Source organism: Necator americanus, chromosome V (genome assembly GCF_031761385.1).
Source record: "Necator americanus strain Aroian chromosome V, whole genome shotgun sequence".
NCBI classification, from domain to species: domain Eukaryota; kingdom Metazoa; phylum Nematoda; class Chromadorea; order Rhabditida; family Ancylostomatidae; genus Necator; species Necator americanus.
The window spans coordinates 18923618-18939935 of record NC_087375.1 but is presented as its reverse complement, the minus strand read 5'-3'; the positions used below and the strand labels follow the sequence as shown (position 1 = coordinate 18939935).

At 41.0% G+C, this 16318-nt stretch overlaps 2 protein-coding genes across 2 annotated transcripts; one reads left to right on the top strand and one right to left on the bottom strand.

The window, feature by feature from the left end:
• Positions 1 to 662: 662 nt before the first annotated feature.
• On the bottom strand, positions 663 to 9438 carry RB195_014384 (uncharacterized protein; the record flags this gene model as incomplete). The annotated part of the gene is made up of 10 exons (XM_064204632.1): positions 663 to 773; positions 840 to 911; positions 5414 to 5514; positions 5592 to 5669; positions 5752 to 5866; positions 5930 to 6018; positions 6092 to 6170; positions 7161 to 7257; positions 9012 to 9088; positions 9259 to 9438. The coding sequence occupies 10 exons, from the start codon at positions 9436 to 9438 to the stop codon at positions 663 to 665; spliced, it is 999 nt and encodes a 332-aa protein (XP_064060513.1).
• Positions 9439 to 9604: 166 nt separating this feature from the next.
• On the top strand, positions 9605 to 15191 carry RB195_014383 (uncharacterized protein; the record flags this gene model as incomplete). The annotated part of the gene is made up of 4 exons (XM_013450298.2): positions 9605 to 9728; positions 9988 to 10036; positions 10441 to 10559; positions 15022 to 15191. The coding sequence occupies 4 exons, from the start codon at positions 9605 to 9607 to the stop codon at positions 15189 to 15191; spliced, it is 462 nt and encodes a 153-aa protein (XP_013305752.1).
• Positions 15192 to 16318: the final 1127 nt, after the last annotated feature.

Genomic DNA, 16318 nt, shown 5'->3' with positions numbered 1-16318 from the left:
AATAATACTAATATTGCATATAATAATCATGAACGGAAAAACAAGGGTCATCGTGAATCATAAACGGAAATGAATGTTCATTGTAGCACGCAGAGTGAGATGCGCGCTTTCTTCACTTATTGAGACTCCTACTCTGAGATTATTAACCCTACGTGAGATTGTGTTAAGCGCAGGAACAGAACTGTTTTGATTAATATTGAATCGCTGGCGAAATTCACGGTGAACCGTTGTTACCGACTCGCCACTTCTAACAAAACAATCATACTCAAATACGGGGTGCTCTAGTGTCCAGAGCCCCATGATACCATAGATTAGCACGGCCGCGAATTCCCCTTGATCTAATGCCCGAGTAGTTGTCATCTGAGAAACACATGGTTCCAGCCCCGCACACTGCATACCGAAAAGTTATCGTGATATCAGCAACAAGCAAATACTACTAATATTCTTTGGGATACCCTTGAATATAGAGCATAAAAACGAGAGCAAAGTGTGATTTCCTGCGAAAAAATGTTCTCGAAGCACGACAAGAGAAACAAAGAAAAATAACAGAAAAAGAGACTGTCCAAGAGAGAGAGAGAAGTAACAACGAAGTAAATGAAAAATAATAGCTAACATCATTAGTATTACGAAAGCTTTAAGTTAACAACATTCTATTCATTATATCACAACATAGGTGGAGGTTGAATGAACATTGGAGGCGGAAGATGAGCAGGTGCTATGGCCATTTTTCTCTCTTTCAGGGCATTTTCTACCATCCAACACGGCCCAACAGGCTATAAAGGTGTTAGCTGATGAACGTATGTGAAAACAACAACAAACTCGGAAGAATATCTCCCTACCATTGGTGGTCGGATCACAGGAGGATTGTGCGCCGGAGCAGCACGCGCACCCCAACGAAGGAACAGAGGATCCTAAAAAGAACGTAATCTTAATGATAAGAAACATTTGGTACTGTCAAGATATATTTGAGAAAGAAATTTAAAAACAAAATCAAATAATAAGGAGACTAACGATAACGCACTAACTTCTCATTCACACCATATTTAAAGATATTGGCCAAGGTAAAAAATATAATTTTAAGAGAAGAATAATAGGCAATATAATATTAAGGGAAGAAGAGTTACATTAGAGTATATGTTGTTAGCGCCCACGCTTAAGGCGTTACTACCAGGTTTTTTTTTAGGAATTTCGGAAAAGCTTTTCGAATTAGAAGAGAAACAGCACTAGCATTTTTCTTGGGCCGCAGAACAGAAACGGGCTGGTAAAGGAAGGTCAAGGTAAAAAAGGACTGCACAGAGTCCTATGAGAAAGATATTCAGAGATTTCTCGACGATCTAGTTATGATTCACATAGGTTTACCACATCATAAACCTCTCGCGTGCGATATAAACCGAGCAACTGACTCAACTTACAATGGCAAAGTTTGCCATTCCTTTTGATCTCAGGCATAAGAACTGGATTTGTTAAAGGCAGCATATCGCGAATCTGGGGTGGTACGGATTTCAGGTGGAGTATCCGCATACTGGATCGTAGATTATGGAGACCGGGGTAGTCCCGTTCATCTCTCTCTGAATCATTGCGAGCAATCGCAATGATGTTTTGAAATGCTGTTTTGTACGATGCCTTCTATTGCAACGCGCCACCCTTGCACGCGTAGCGTCCCTTACTACCCATCAGAGCAGTCCGAATAGATTTTCGACGAGTCACAGGGCGGAGGCGGCGCAAGGGGTGGAGCGTTGCAATGGATGGCGTCGTACAAAACAGCATTCTGGAGGCGGCTGTCTGCAGTAATGCGGGGAGAGATGAGCGGAACTACCCTCGTCTCCATAATCTACGACCCCGTACACAGATACTCCACCTAAAGTCCGCACCACCTCAGATTTGTGGTATACTGCCTTTAAGTAAGACCACAAAGTTTAAGTAACACATATAGTCGGGTTCAATCGGGTAGACGATAAAGGACCGTTCTTTTTTTTAGCATACATTTCCTCTTTCCCCTGCCGATTGAAAACAGTAGACGCTGACAATATCTTTGAGTATGGAAGACAGTCAAGAATAACTGCAAGAATTGGGTGAACAGCAGGCGAGTACATATGTTGCATAACTCAGAGCATCTCAAGAATAATTAACCAAATCTAAAAGTAAAACAGTAATCCGTTTGTGTTACCAGGATCAGGACGAGAATTATCAAGATTGTAGTTTGATCTCCAGAATGTTGACAAACGGTGGGTTCTCAAGATTAGAGGATCTGCATAAACATTTCACTATTATTCCACTTGATAAAACAAGGGGAAACTTTAATTTCACAGCTTAAAAGAATAATAATGTACTTAATGTGGCCAGGCCTGGGAGAAACTCGCATGCGTCCCTAATATTTTTTGTATAGTAGAGTCAAAACGACATGAAGTATAGTGTAGTTGCCCAAGCGATTGTGCTGGAAGCGATGCGGTGGAGCGCAGCGGTTGGAATCGAGGTGTGATCACCGCGAACTGCAACAATAGATGGTGGTAGCAGGGGTCCTTACTCGATTCTAACCGCTGCAAGCGCAACCGCTTTCGCAACTGCATCGAACTTCAATCCTTTTGACCCGAGTGAACGAATTCTTAATTTAGAAATTCAGTACACTTTGAAGAAAGTATAAAATTTAATCTGACTTTACTTGAGCACCTAATGAAGTGTGTTAGCTCCTTGTCTTTGTAGAAATCCGTAAATGATTTACCAGCCCACTTTGTTCAGATTTATCATTGATAAAATGTAACTCCTCAAAGCCTATGAAAAAGAGTATCACACTTCGCAATAGAGTACTTCAAAAAACATTTTACCTATAACCAAAGTATAATTTTTAAACTTTTTGGAATTGATTACGACAAATATTTATGTTATAATTTGTACGGCATTAGAATAACGTTTACAAAAAAACCCTCACTGTAAGAGAAAGTCGTTTGACATGACCTCCTTAGGAACTATTCGGATGCCATTCAAGGTTAATACTAATTCAAGACCTACCATCCATAAACCAATGACGTCTGCACTATCAATTTTAGTCAACTTCAAGTTGAAAAGATGAGAGATACAAATAAAGAAAGATTTCAGATTATGCGTCACTATAGACACAATCATCAAGCACCATAAGCGACCTGGCTAACAGTCTCAAAACTACTTCTTACGTCGTCGTCGGTAATACCTGACATCAGCACAAAGGATTTTTGAACAGATGAAAATCCAAATCCGACGTCTACATTTGTTAAGATGTAGGTCGATGCCAACCTTGTTAATCATCGCTTACGCTGCAACATTAAGCTAAGATGAATAGGAAATCGATATTATACCTATGTAGACATGGAGACGTTCTGTAGGGAAGGGCAAACATACTTCGAGAAAGTCTGCAGAGAATTCTGTGGAGAGTAGGATTATGAGACAGACCACATCATCGCCTATAAGAAGTCTTGCCCGAACACCCCGTTGTGAAAGAAATCCCCCTCCCCATGTTATCGAACTATCACCACCTACGCGAAAGATTTTTTTTTTGCTAAAAATGGAGAAGAAAGCCGGAAATTTTATAAAGCGAAACCAAAACATCAAGTTGGTTCGACTCGACACGCGAACGAATTCTTCAAAATAGAAAAAAAGCACATAACCGACGACCACATAGTCAGATTTCTTCATAAAGCATTTTTCAAGAAAACGCGGTCTTCGTGTCGCTCAAACGAATAAGAATCACTGGAGGACTCTTGCAAGAGCGTATAGAGAGAGAAGTAGCACCCATTTGGAGTCAATTCAATCCAATCGAAGAGTAGCAGGAGAACAGGTGAGATGTGAGGGAGAATTGTTTCGAAGTGTAGAACATCTTACATAGCATATAAAATGAAAACCTGAAAGCAGACCTCGGTAATGATACCAAACTCAACTTTCAGAACATATTACAACGCTATAGGCTAAAGAATGCATATTCATAACCACTCCAAACCAATCTCAGACATAAAGATGGTTCAATCTATCTCAGACAGACACATCTGAAATTTCTCAAAAAGAAAAAGCTTTGATAAAATTCATTATGCTTGAAAGACATTCGTTAGAAACAAGAAAAAGCTGTACTGAAAAGCAAACTAATAAGAAAACATGGAATGAGCATGAGAATTTTCTGATAGTTTGGCTATTCTCACTTTCAGAAAAAATCATGCTTTTTATGTAAATTAGCTGGACTCAACTCTGTGACAAATATTTTAATAAAACCAATATTATGAAGAAAGTCATCACTCTACCTTGATAACTAATTCGCTACGTTATTTCCGATCAGATTCTGGAAGACGAAATGCTCACTTCGACAAAGTGATTGTATAAAAGCTGAGCAAGGTAGTGTTTAGAGCAAGGCCAAGAAAGAAAAACATGCATCGATTCGTGTTCATTGGAGTGCAATTTGATGGACAAAAATTGTACCGTATTTAACTGGTCTCCTATCCTCATATCATACATTAAAGGGCACTTATCTCTTATTCTTAATATTTCATATTACATGGCCCGACAACTGTTTTCGCAGAAAATAAAACCTTTTTGATTCGAATGTATCACCTGCTTCTTGATCCATTATTAGTTTCACTTTGTTTCTCCTTCCTCATTTCCCTTGAGAATCCACTAATTTAGTTGAGCATTCGCAGATCTTACGCTACTGGTGTTATAAACAGCTCAAGTGAATATTCGATTCTACAAAACGATAAAGAGGTGTTTTGGGTCATCAGACACGTGGACTAACCTATAATTTCAACGCGGAATCCAATCGAAATCGCACATGCGATAGTTGGACCCGGTGCTCCAACCCGCTTTACTTTTGGACGGCTGGGAAAAAGACTCCTTTCACTTCTAGGCGGTTGACAAAGGGACCCCTTCACTTTTGGATGGTTGGCGAAGGGTTTGCGCTGCACCTCATGAGCTAGACCCCCCTTCACCTGAGGAGTGTCCGACTCCTCCCTATCGCACCTATGATTGTGATGATCCAAAATGCGAGAATAGTTACAAAAATCACAGTCACAAGCAATCTTAATACATTAAAAAAACATGGGGAACAAATAGCAGTGCAAAATTCATCCACAATGAAGAATAGACCGCTGACGTAGGAAAATAACGAACTACGCAAGATGAGAAAACCAGTGTTTATTTTGGTGCACAACCTTTGAAATCTATTATACTACAAAAGCCAAAAGTTTTTCTGCTACAGAGTGGATCATCAGTAGTATCAGTAGATCATCAGTAGGTGAATAAATGAATAGTAATAAAAATTAAGAAATGAATAAAATGACAAAAATGTAACGTTGAGAGGAACAGCATCCAACACAAACTGGATTAGAGATCGTTACACTCGCAGCTCTTAAGAGCTTCTAGGTTGCCGGAACAAAATCTTCAAAAAATCTTCAATTACCTTCACATCATATGTCGTTTTGGCATTACCCCAAAGTTGTGGAGGTGGGCCAGCAGGGCCAGGAGCACCAGGCATGGCTGGAGGAGGCTGCTGCGTGACAGCTAAAATATCGCAGAAAAGTTATTGACAAAAAAAAAACCAGGAAAATGAAACTGTGATCGAAAGAAAACAAACTTACTTGTGCCTAGCGCTGCAGCTGCTCCACCCATTACTACGTTTACCATCTCCTTAAAGACGTTTTCAGCGTTAAGGTCACCTGTGATCCACTAATTATGACTACATAGTGAAGAAAATACTGTACAGATTGCACGCATGAAAATCATAAAACTAAAGAATACCTTGTCCATGTGGTACTTGCGCAGGCACTTGAGCAACAAGGGAAGGGGGTGGATGAGCGAATTGCTGTTGCTGTTGAGCAACGACTTGGACAAGCTGTGCTGCTTGCTGTTGAGCCTTGAAGCGAAAAGCAAGTTGTTAACAAAGAAACAATCAGAGTGAGTACAGTTGCTGCACTACTTGAATTCGTTGTTGTTCCTGTTCCAAAGCGGCTTGATGATGAGCCATATAGGCCTGCTGCGACTGCGCATATGCAGCTGCGGCTTCGGCTGAAGCAGAAAAAATGTAATGAGCGAATGATGCGACTGAAAAGAATGTTGTTTACGTCACTGGAGGAATCACCTTCTTTAGCTTCTTGAATAAGCTTTGCCTTCTCTTCCTCTTCCTTCTGTACCCTGAGTTCATTTGCTTCACGCTCAGCCTAAAATCAAGCGAAACTCGCACACATTCTTAAAATAAAATATTTGTAATACAGGACGAAATGTCTGGCATTAAAGGCATCACCCCACGAATCCGAGGTGGTACGGATTTCAGGCGGAGTATTCGTATACGGGATAGTAGATTATGGAGAGGGATGCGATTCTGTCCATTTCTTCCCGAAAAAAAAAATAATTGCCGCAAAAAACGGCCCGGAAGATGCGACGCTGCACAGGGCTGGCGCGCTCCATTCGAACTTCTTGTGAAAATAGTGCGCTGGAACGCTCGAAGCCGTATCTTTCGGGCCGTTTTCTTCGGCAATTAGGAAAAAAAAAGCGGAATCACCCTCCTCCCCATAATCTACGACCCCGTATACGAATAACAAGAAATCTGTACCACTACAGATTCGTGGAGTGATGCCTTTAATAAATCCGCTCAGGATGCGCCGGTGCATTCACTTCAACTCAGCATCGTTTGAGGCTTGCGAACGGGAACAGTACAGTGATATGCGAGCTAGCCGATGTATCAAGCCACTGTTCCTATCCTCCTGGACAAGTCTAGTATCGACCGCGGAGATATGAAAGGAGTTCCGAACCATCGATCCACCGAACAGTCACAGTGAAACCCGTGGATTAGATAGCCGGAGCCGGTGCTCTGATTCGCTTCACTTTTGGCCGGTAGGCGAAAGGATCCCTTCACTTGAGCAGCACCCCATGAGCTAAACCCCCTTCACCTGAGGAGGGTTCGGCTCCTTACTATCGCACCTATGGTGAGACTTCCTACCGACTTCGCTACACCCTTTTCTTTATCCTTCATTTTATGACACTACCGAAAAAGCTATGAGGGAATGGCAACATATTCTTGGTTAAAAAACAGATAGTGGGGCGTGACTAGCTTTGTCCCAAACACCCAGTGTTATACTGACTCACCACCACCTAACACAAAACAAAACTCCAAATAAACATTTGGCAGCTAGGAAGATCGAACAACCAACCTTTTCTCTCAAAGACTTCCTTCGTTTCTCGACATCCTTTTCCCATTCTTGGAATTGCTTAACATAGGCGTCGTATGCTTCTGTGCCAACCGAACTTCTGAACCGTGTGTATTAATAGAAGTGTTTGTACTACAGACTATACGCCTCTATAAATTCCTTTTCCTTCCAACAAATTTGCCTCTCCATTCAGTTTTCATCTCTTCAGTTTTCATTCTCGTTATGAGAATAGTACTAAACTAGAGTGCTTTATTAATACTGCAGTCCATTTGCTAAGATTTATGTTTACAGTGTAAAACCTCGTCAGTGGAATTTGTACGGACGTTTTTTTACCTAAAGGCAGCATGCCACGAATCTGAAGTGGTGAGGGAATCCGCGGGAAAAGCTAGAGATGGGGTTGTAGATTGTAGGATCAGGGGTGGTTCCGCTCACCTCTCCCTGATCCCTGATCATCATAAAAAAATGGCATGGGAACCGAACCCCCATAGTTATAACGAGGTACGTTAGAACGCTCCTCTATTCACAAGTTCTGGTCACTTAGTAGCCTATTGTTTGGTTTTACTTGAATAGGCTGGTGAGAGGACACCACTGATCTTCGACCGATCGCATTTTTATGCGGTGCGTGCACAAAGGTGGCGCGTTGCAACTGAAAGCGTCATTAAAGCACCATCCCATGAGTCTGAGATGGTGATTGTGTAGAGATTATGGGGAGGATTCTGTTCATTTCTTCCTAATTGCCGTAAAAACGGCTCGGAAGATGCGGCTTCGAGCGTTCCGGGGCGCTATTTTCTACAACGAGCTCAATTGGAGCGCGCCTGCATGTGCACGTGCTGCATCTTCCGGACCGTTTTTTACAGCAATTAAGGAGGAATGGACGGAATCACCGCCCTCATAATCTACGACCCGCATAGGCATAACCCACCTGAAACCCGCACCACCACCACCACGGAACCACCCGTGATTCTGCAATCTACAACCATAACACAAGATTTTCTCGCTTCCTCCTCGCGATTCCTTCCTCACGCAGGATTCTTGGTATAACTCCTTTACCATACACTTTGCAAAGCAAAGTAGACTAAGGATCTCTCCGTTTTATTCTACTGCTCTCTAAGAGAGTAACTAAGGAAACTCTTCACTTAACGAACTTAAAGAGGACATTCAAGATTTTCCAGCTCCCAGAGACAAATGCTTCACAAGTTGTACTTGGCGCAGATTCGAAATGAATGAATGCGGGGTGTCAATACCAGATTTTTAAAAAGAGAACTAAAAGAGACCAAAAGATTAAAGTGAATGAAATTTTGGGAAGTTGTCGCTGTACCACCCACACATCGAAAAAGAAAGAAGGTAGGGTAAAATTCCGCAACAGTCTCACTGCAGACTGATCCAATCTATTTGCGATCATATGTACAAGAACCATACCAATTCATGTATTCAAACTTTGGCGACTGCACCAAACTTCCGCTTTCCAAAATATTAGTTGCTCAAGAAGCACGCGATTTTAGTTGCCTTTTTTTGAAAGTTAACCGAATGCCATCTGAACAAACAGAACTAGTATAAAGCAGACCCATCGGGGAAAAATATAGTAGATAGGAGGGAAACATTCAGTGGCGCCCTTATTTCTCGACGTTCCAACTTATTTTTTGCTCTCTCAGTAACCTTAGCGTGTATGTCAGAGATCCTCCAAAACTAATGCTTATGCCTTAGGTCCTGGATTGATTTAATTATTAACTTCGAGAAATAAGAGCGACACCTGGCGTCTCATCCCCTTCCCACTCCTCCCCTAACTACATTTTATCCAACCCATATAACCTGGACGTAGTAATAGATGAAATCTGCAATTAATAAGCGACTCACTTGTTTTTCTCTTTCCACTGATCGAATTGAGCTTTGTAGTCACGATACTGCTTCTCCAGCTCTTCCTCCGCAGATGACTAAATGGATCGTTCGTTCATAACCGGGAAAATCACCAAACAAAAAGAAACACACTCGTTAATCAGTACCCGGTATATGAACTTTGTCAAGAAATGGACAAGAACAAGAATACCGGAGAATTTACTCCGAACAATGTCTAAATGTCACACAAAAACACCACATACAGTACCTTCTTTACCGAGGAAGTCGACATCCTCAAGGGAGTATATAGTCGCAGAGGATGAAAATTTTCGAACCAAATATGGATCAATGCTGACGACACTTCAGAGTACAGCTGCCAAATACCTGATTTATTTGTGCCCTCCTCAGAACCGCCCTCATGATCGTGCGGCATCAGAGAGGTCGTCATTTGCAAACGCGTAGCATTCAAGGAGAGCTAACGTCGAGGACCCTGTAGCTCTTCTCGCGCATTTGCCCCGACATAGCTGGGATTTCGTCCCAGAATAGATGTGTTTTCACGCAACATCTACTGTTATTGTGCCGTCAATTAGAATTTCCCATTTACAGGAATCGAGATGTACAAGGCGGGCCATTCTGCTGTTTCACGAACTGCGCTCCCATCAATACAACATAAGCAACGATCTTCATATAACTACCAGAGACCACAAGCGTTTCAGAGGGGCAGTGAAAAACGTTCGAGTAAGTTTTCGTCTTCAAGCTCTAGTATTTCATTCTTGGCTTAAATCCTCCTAACGTTACACCTTATTCAACTGCTATTGCTCTGAAAAGATTTTGTACGACGTTATTTTTCGTGCTGTCGAGTTACGTTCTGTTATTCGTACTCGCATTTGCAAGATTCCATCAGTTTCTTTAGGTAATTGAATTGTCACCTGTTATCAAGTATTGCTGCATTGTTGGCACGTTGCGTAGAATTGTTTGACCTTTTGTTTCTGTTTAGATGTTTCTTCCAAGAAAGAGTGTGACCAATTTCTTCACCAAGCGGAAATGTGAGTTTCTTTCTTGCCTTATTTACTTTTCCCTTTAGCAAGAGTGAGTATTTAGCAGTTGAAAAAGTATGTTCATAGTTCCAACAAAACTTTCCTTCATACAGAACTTTGAAGGAAAGTGGAGCGGATTAACTAAGTATCTACTACCTTACCAGTGTTCATTTCTGATCGCATATGAAATTATTATGTGAGCAACATGATAATGGAGGTATCAAGTAAGTAGCGTGACGGCTAAGAATGGAAGTTATTTTGTTGTATAACCTCCACTCCTTAATGCATTTGTTCTGTTAATAATCTAACTGTGCTAATTATCTCGGCTGTCGCTAGCGCAGGTAAAAACATAGCTTTATTTCCAGTAATATTTTGACATTCCTAGAACATTCATCCTATGCTATTATTTTCAGCCCTGTCCCAGTTTTCAACAAGCCTAAAGTGAAACGTAACGAAACACCGTTGACTCTTACACCTCCATCAACCCCGTCATCTCCTCTCGTTGAACAACAAATCGAATTCCTTCACAACTGTAGGTTTCGCGAAATTTTTATGTTTATTTAGCTCATGAAACCTGCATCTTTCCACTTTCCGTTTCACTCTTCCTCCATTGGTCCTCTACACTTCTACCTAGGCTTGTAGTAGGTGTTTTCCTCCTTCAGAAAAATTATTTTTTTGTGACCTTACTCCTGTTTTACACCGTTCGCATCATTTTTATTTTAAAAAACAACTACGTCTTCCAAGAAATGTAAATTTTGGTTGCATATCTCCATACTTTCATTGAATCTGCTTGTTATTATTATTTTACATCTTGTCTCCAATCTTCAATATCGTTCCACTCTTTATTCGCGGTTATTTGATGTACTCCACGAGAGCTCACGATTTCTGCGATGTTCAACGTGCATGTGATCAGCGAACATCTGTCATTGTTGTTACCCGCGGTTCATCTATCTGCATTTCGCAACCCAAGCTTTCGCAAAGTTCATTTGTCTCATGCGATACAAAACTGGTGTAGGTTTTCACCTTGCCGCAGCTGCAGATTGTTTGTACGACAATAACCTTTGCCGAGTTATAGTACAAAAAGGGACCTCATTTAAAGGCATCACCCCACAAATCTGGGGTGGTACGAATTCAGGTGGGCAGTGTCTATACGGGTTTGTAGATTATGGGGAGGAGGGTGGTTCCTTCCATTTCTTCCTAATTTCTTCCTAAAAACCGCTCTGAAGATGCGGCAAGTGCACATGCAGGAGTGCTCCAGTCGAACTCGTTGTAGAAAATGGCGCCCCGGAACGCTCGAAGCCGCATCTTTCGTGCCGTTTTTTTACAGCAATTAGGAAGAAATGAACGGAATGATCTCCCTCTCTATAATCTACGAACCCATATAGGCATTGCCCACCTGAAATTCGTACCATCCCAGATTCGTGGGGGATGCCTTTAAGAGGAGATTGGGGAAGATTTCAGCAGATGCAATTTAGGATATTCAATTTAGGCGGTAGGGTCGGTTTCCTATTTTTTCCTCTACTTTTTCTCCGAAAAAAGCAACTGGACTGTGCTTTGATTGTGGAACAGTGGGGAGGGTTTCGTCGGCATTCTGCTCCTTCTTTTGTGTCGAGAACTTCTCTTCAGCGGTCTCTGCGCAAGACATCTTTTTCAGCTTGTTTATTAGATCTTGAACCACAGGTGTTTTGATTGTTATTTTTCTTTTAACCCTGAAACTGCGGCGGGTGTAGTGTAGCGGTTAGAGGTTCCGCTTCCTGCACGATCGATCGGAGGTTCGAATCCGCCCTAGTGCTCACTAAGCCCTTCGTCCCTTCAGGGTCGATAAATTGGTACCAGACTTGTCTGGGATAGTAAAAGCACTAACTTAACACATTGGCTAGTCATCCCAAGTCATTGTATAGGCCAGTTACACGTTCGTAGGCCTCAAATGATTCTGAATTGAAGTGAACGAGGGGCGCATCCCAAGCGGATTGGTTAACACCAGAAACTTTATCCTTTAACTTTAACCCTGAAACTACCGGCTTTGGGCTGCACTTGCGCTCTTCCATCGGATACTCCACTGAATTTCTGTTGCAGTTATCGGGTTTGTTGTAAAAAAATGACCTTAAAGGCATCACCCCACGAATCTGGGGTGGTGCGGTTTTCAGGTGGGTTATGCCCATACGGAATCGTAGATTATGGAGATAAGGCTGATTCCGTTGATTTCTTCTCAGTTGCTGTAAAAAACATAAAATACGGCTTCGAGCGTTCCGGCGCGCTATTTTCTGCAATGAGTTCGATTGGAGCGCGCCAGCCCTGTGCACGCGCTATATCTTCCGGGCCGTTTTTTACGGCAATTAGGAAGAAATGGACGGAATAACCCCTTTCTCCATAATGCACTATCCCGTATACGAATACTCCACCTGAAATCGGTACCACCCCATATTCGTGGGGTTATGCCTTTAATATCGCATTGCGCGCATCATCTTCTGCGCCTTTTGATCGTATCGACAAGCACAACCGCTGTGAACAAGCCGAAGGTGTCACATGGACACTAGCAAACCTTACATTGTACTCATCGTTTGCTTCGAAGCTAAATCATTCATACATTTTGTTGGTTGTTTATTTTTTATGGTGTTCACAGTCTTTAACTGTTTACTGTTGTTAAAGATTATGACCGAATCTAAATTGTCAAGGATTATGGTCAAATCTATAAGTAATACAATACAAAGTTTATCGTTTTGTCAATGGCGATTTCAAACAAGCATGTACTTCATCTTCGACTAAATTAGCTGTTTTTTTAATTCCGTTCTCTTCTTCGCATTGGACAGCTATTCGAGGCCTGACTTGCATAACATAATACTCAGCATAAGGTTAAGCTCTTGCATTTGTGCAAAGACTTCTATAGTGGATTCGAACGGAAAGTCTTTGTTATTACATTCTCTATCGCCTGTTTGTCTGACCTATTGAAAACACAAAAACAAGAGTCTCTTCGTACCCACAACACAAAAAACAGTTAATATAAAATAAGAGAAGGCAAGGAACTGAAGAGATATAGTAAGGTCTAAACGATCTGAAGCACGGTGCAGTTACGTAAAGCTGTGGACACTGCGGGCAGCCTAAGCGGCTTCGCTCGAAGCGGCGCATGAGCTAGCGTTGCAATCGAGGTTGACCACCGCGAACTGTTGCAAGTAGTGGTGCTAACAAGAGTCCTCCTCAGATCCTAACAGCTATGCTCCACCGCGCCGCTTCGAGTCAAACCGACATGAAGCACGGTGCAATCGTTAACGCAGCTGCTTCATATCGTCTTCACCTTACTATGCCTCTTCAGTTCCTGTCCTTTTCTCATTTTATGTTAACTGTTTTTGTACGTAGACGCGAAGAGACTTTTGTTCTTGTCTTTCCGTGCCTCGTGGCGCACGTGACCCCTCCGATTGGTCGTTAATTAAACTCATTCATCTTTCGGTTATGCTCGCAATCAGTTCTGCGGATTTTTGCAATGAACCAAAACCTACGATTGGCTTTGTTTTTTCATAGACTGTTTGGTCTGATTTTTAAACATCTCATCGTATTTTCCATTAACGCCTTTATTTACACTGTGACTCCTTTGTTGATAACGGTGTTTTATTCCGATTTAGAAACTATAATGGGGACTATGATTGAAACAGTGTGGGAAAAAGAAGTCAGGGAGTCTTCGTTCACCAGTTGTGTACCACAGGTGCTGGCCCTACATCTTGTTTTGTCTTTTGCCTTCCAAAATCCAAAAGGCACCAGTAATTAGTAGTAGTAATTGTGGCGTTAAATCAGCGGTATGAACTTATTATTTTCGAAGATTGAGATTAAAAGATGAGTGCGATTGCATTATATAAGAAGGTATTTATTTATTTGTCTAAATGACATCAAAGAAATAAGTACATTGTTAACTTCTGTTTTTATTAGTAACGGCTTATCTTATGGTGCAAAGCATAAATCAATAATTACGTCTTGGGGTTGTTTACAACCAATATTAAATAAAAGCGGTTTTTCAATGATAAACAGCAGATACCGTAAATAACAACGGATTCGTTATTAATGTAGGAATCGACCTCAAGGCCATAATAGAAGCAGAAGTATAGTGTTATAGTGTCAGTGATTTTGAAGTCCATTCTTGATCGTTGAGAGTAAAGTTTATAGGGATTGTTTGTATCACATAAGACTAGACTGCAATGAATCTAATTATCTATCTATTATTCGGTTACCTACTTTCTGTAGTACCTATCCTCTGCAAGGATGTGCTTGAAATTTTGTCCCAGAATCCGAATGATTGGGTCACACAATCATTGAGTCTGCACTTCAACGGGTTGTTAGATGAACATCTGATGAGACTGTCGCATGACTTTTTCTATGTTCTCTGTGTGACTAAGCTCGATTTTTTTTGCATTAGAATTAAGAATTTGACTGACATTTTGTTTAAATCCTACATGTCCTACATGTACATTTCTCTCTGTCTCATGTCTAGTCCCATATACAGAGTTTCACAACCGGCTACTGGAAAGAAGATGGTAATACAAGTTACTTAGGTTCAACAGAGGGAGATCTACTTGCCCAATCCCTTTGCTTTGTCTTTACTTCTCGCCAATACTTGTTAGTTAACTGCGTCTAGCACATAACAGTATATAAAAGAGCTCTCCGTCGCAAGCGCTGCTTTTAACACTACCTATCGGAGACGTTTACGCAATGTTTTCTTTTTTGGATGTTCCACAAGTAGGCGTCACTCTAGAGCACAGTTAGCATTCTCTCATGGTAATATCCTCTTTTCGAGTTTTTTTTTTAAACTCATAGTGATGTTTTTCGATTCTGAATATTTTTCTTTCTCGACGAAAGTTTCTGCTTTGCCTGTACAGCCTCACTCGTGCACCTCACATCTTCGTTTCTCGTTCTTTGATTTCATTGATATTTCGATTGATATATTTTCCTTTATATTAATTAATTATGTTTGTTATTTCCAACTTCCAATCCTATCATAGTTTTTACAGCCTGGCGGTCTTTTCGTGAAACACCAACCGGAGAGATTGATCCAACTATTGTTACTTATCATAGAATAAAGGAGCTACCTCCGGATTTCAAACCGTTCAACATTGACCGTTTCCTTGCTGAAAAACTGCTCAAGGAGCTGGATATTGATCCAAAGTTTGCTATTTTCTAATGATATTCCGTTGCTGAAATTCCCAGCCGTAGCTGTAGTAGCGAATATTTTGAGTGGTCAGTGTTACATACTGTTCACATATACTATAGTGGCTATTAGTTCTAGCTAGTTCTGTTATTGATTAGGAATTAGGACTTAGGAATCATCGTTTTTGTTATACCTGTTGACAGTTACGAGTGGTGCATGCATAGATTAGTAGTTTAAAGTTAAAGATTTAGTTGTTTTTGTAGTTATGCGGATTCATTCCGGTTTATTGCATTTTTCCTCACCTGCTGCTTCCTGCATCAAATCTCGTGAGTTTTTGCATGTCAAGAGTAGATCACTTGGCATCATGCAGAGGTTATTGTTTCCACTCTCTCTCTTTCTCTGTATCTGAAAGATGCTTTCTACGGACGTCTAGTTAGATTCTACATTTTACAGATCAGTGTCCTTTTTCAGCTCTTCTGTTTTGATTTCCCACTCTTGAACAGTTCGCTGTGACTTCTGACTACAACTCGCCGAGTCTTTACTTTGCGTTTGAACTTATCTTCGTTTTATTGTGAATCCTTGGTTACTTTGACAAATTCTGTCGAGGAATCTTTTACGAGTTTATACTTATGTTTTTCGCTCCAAATCGCTGTGTTTGTGCAGATATTGCTCATTTCGACGATGGCTGAAAGCCATTAGAGGAACATTATCAAAATTATAGACTGCGGTATGTGCCTTCGAAATGTTTTCCTTTTCGCTTGTCATTACTTTCGTTTCGATATTTCTCTGTTTGTAAGAGCACTTTTCATTTTTCTCTTGAGATGGCTTAGTACATTTGTTGACATCGTGAATGCTACTTCTGCTTCGGCTGAATTGACCTAATGGAAGTTGTCGACATTTCTCGTAATTGTAACGAGTAAATTTATTTTCTGTGTAGAGTACTTGAATAAAACTCAACGCTGAGTTGCAATTGTTAGAACTATTCATTCGAGTGCAGTTAAGGTGCAACGAAATGTCCTAGTTCCTATGGTTTCTAGTTATAAAAGACGCAGAGTTTTCTCATGTCATGGTTTCTTTTGTTGTTTTCACGTATATATCTTATGTTGGTTTTATGGAAGTTCACTGCATGTGATGGGGGCACTCACAAAACGGATAAGCAT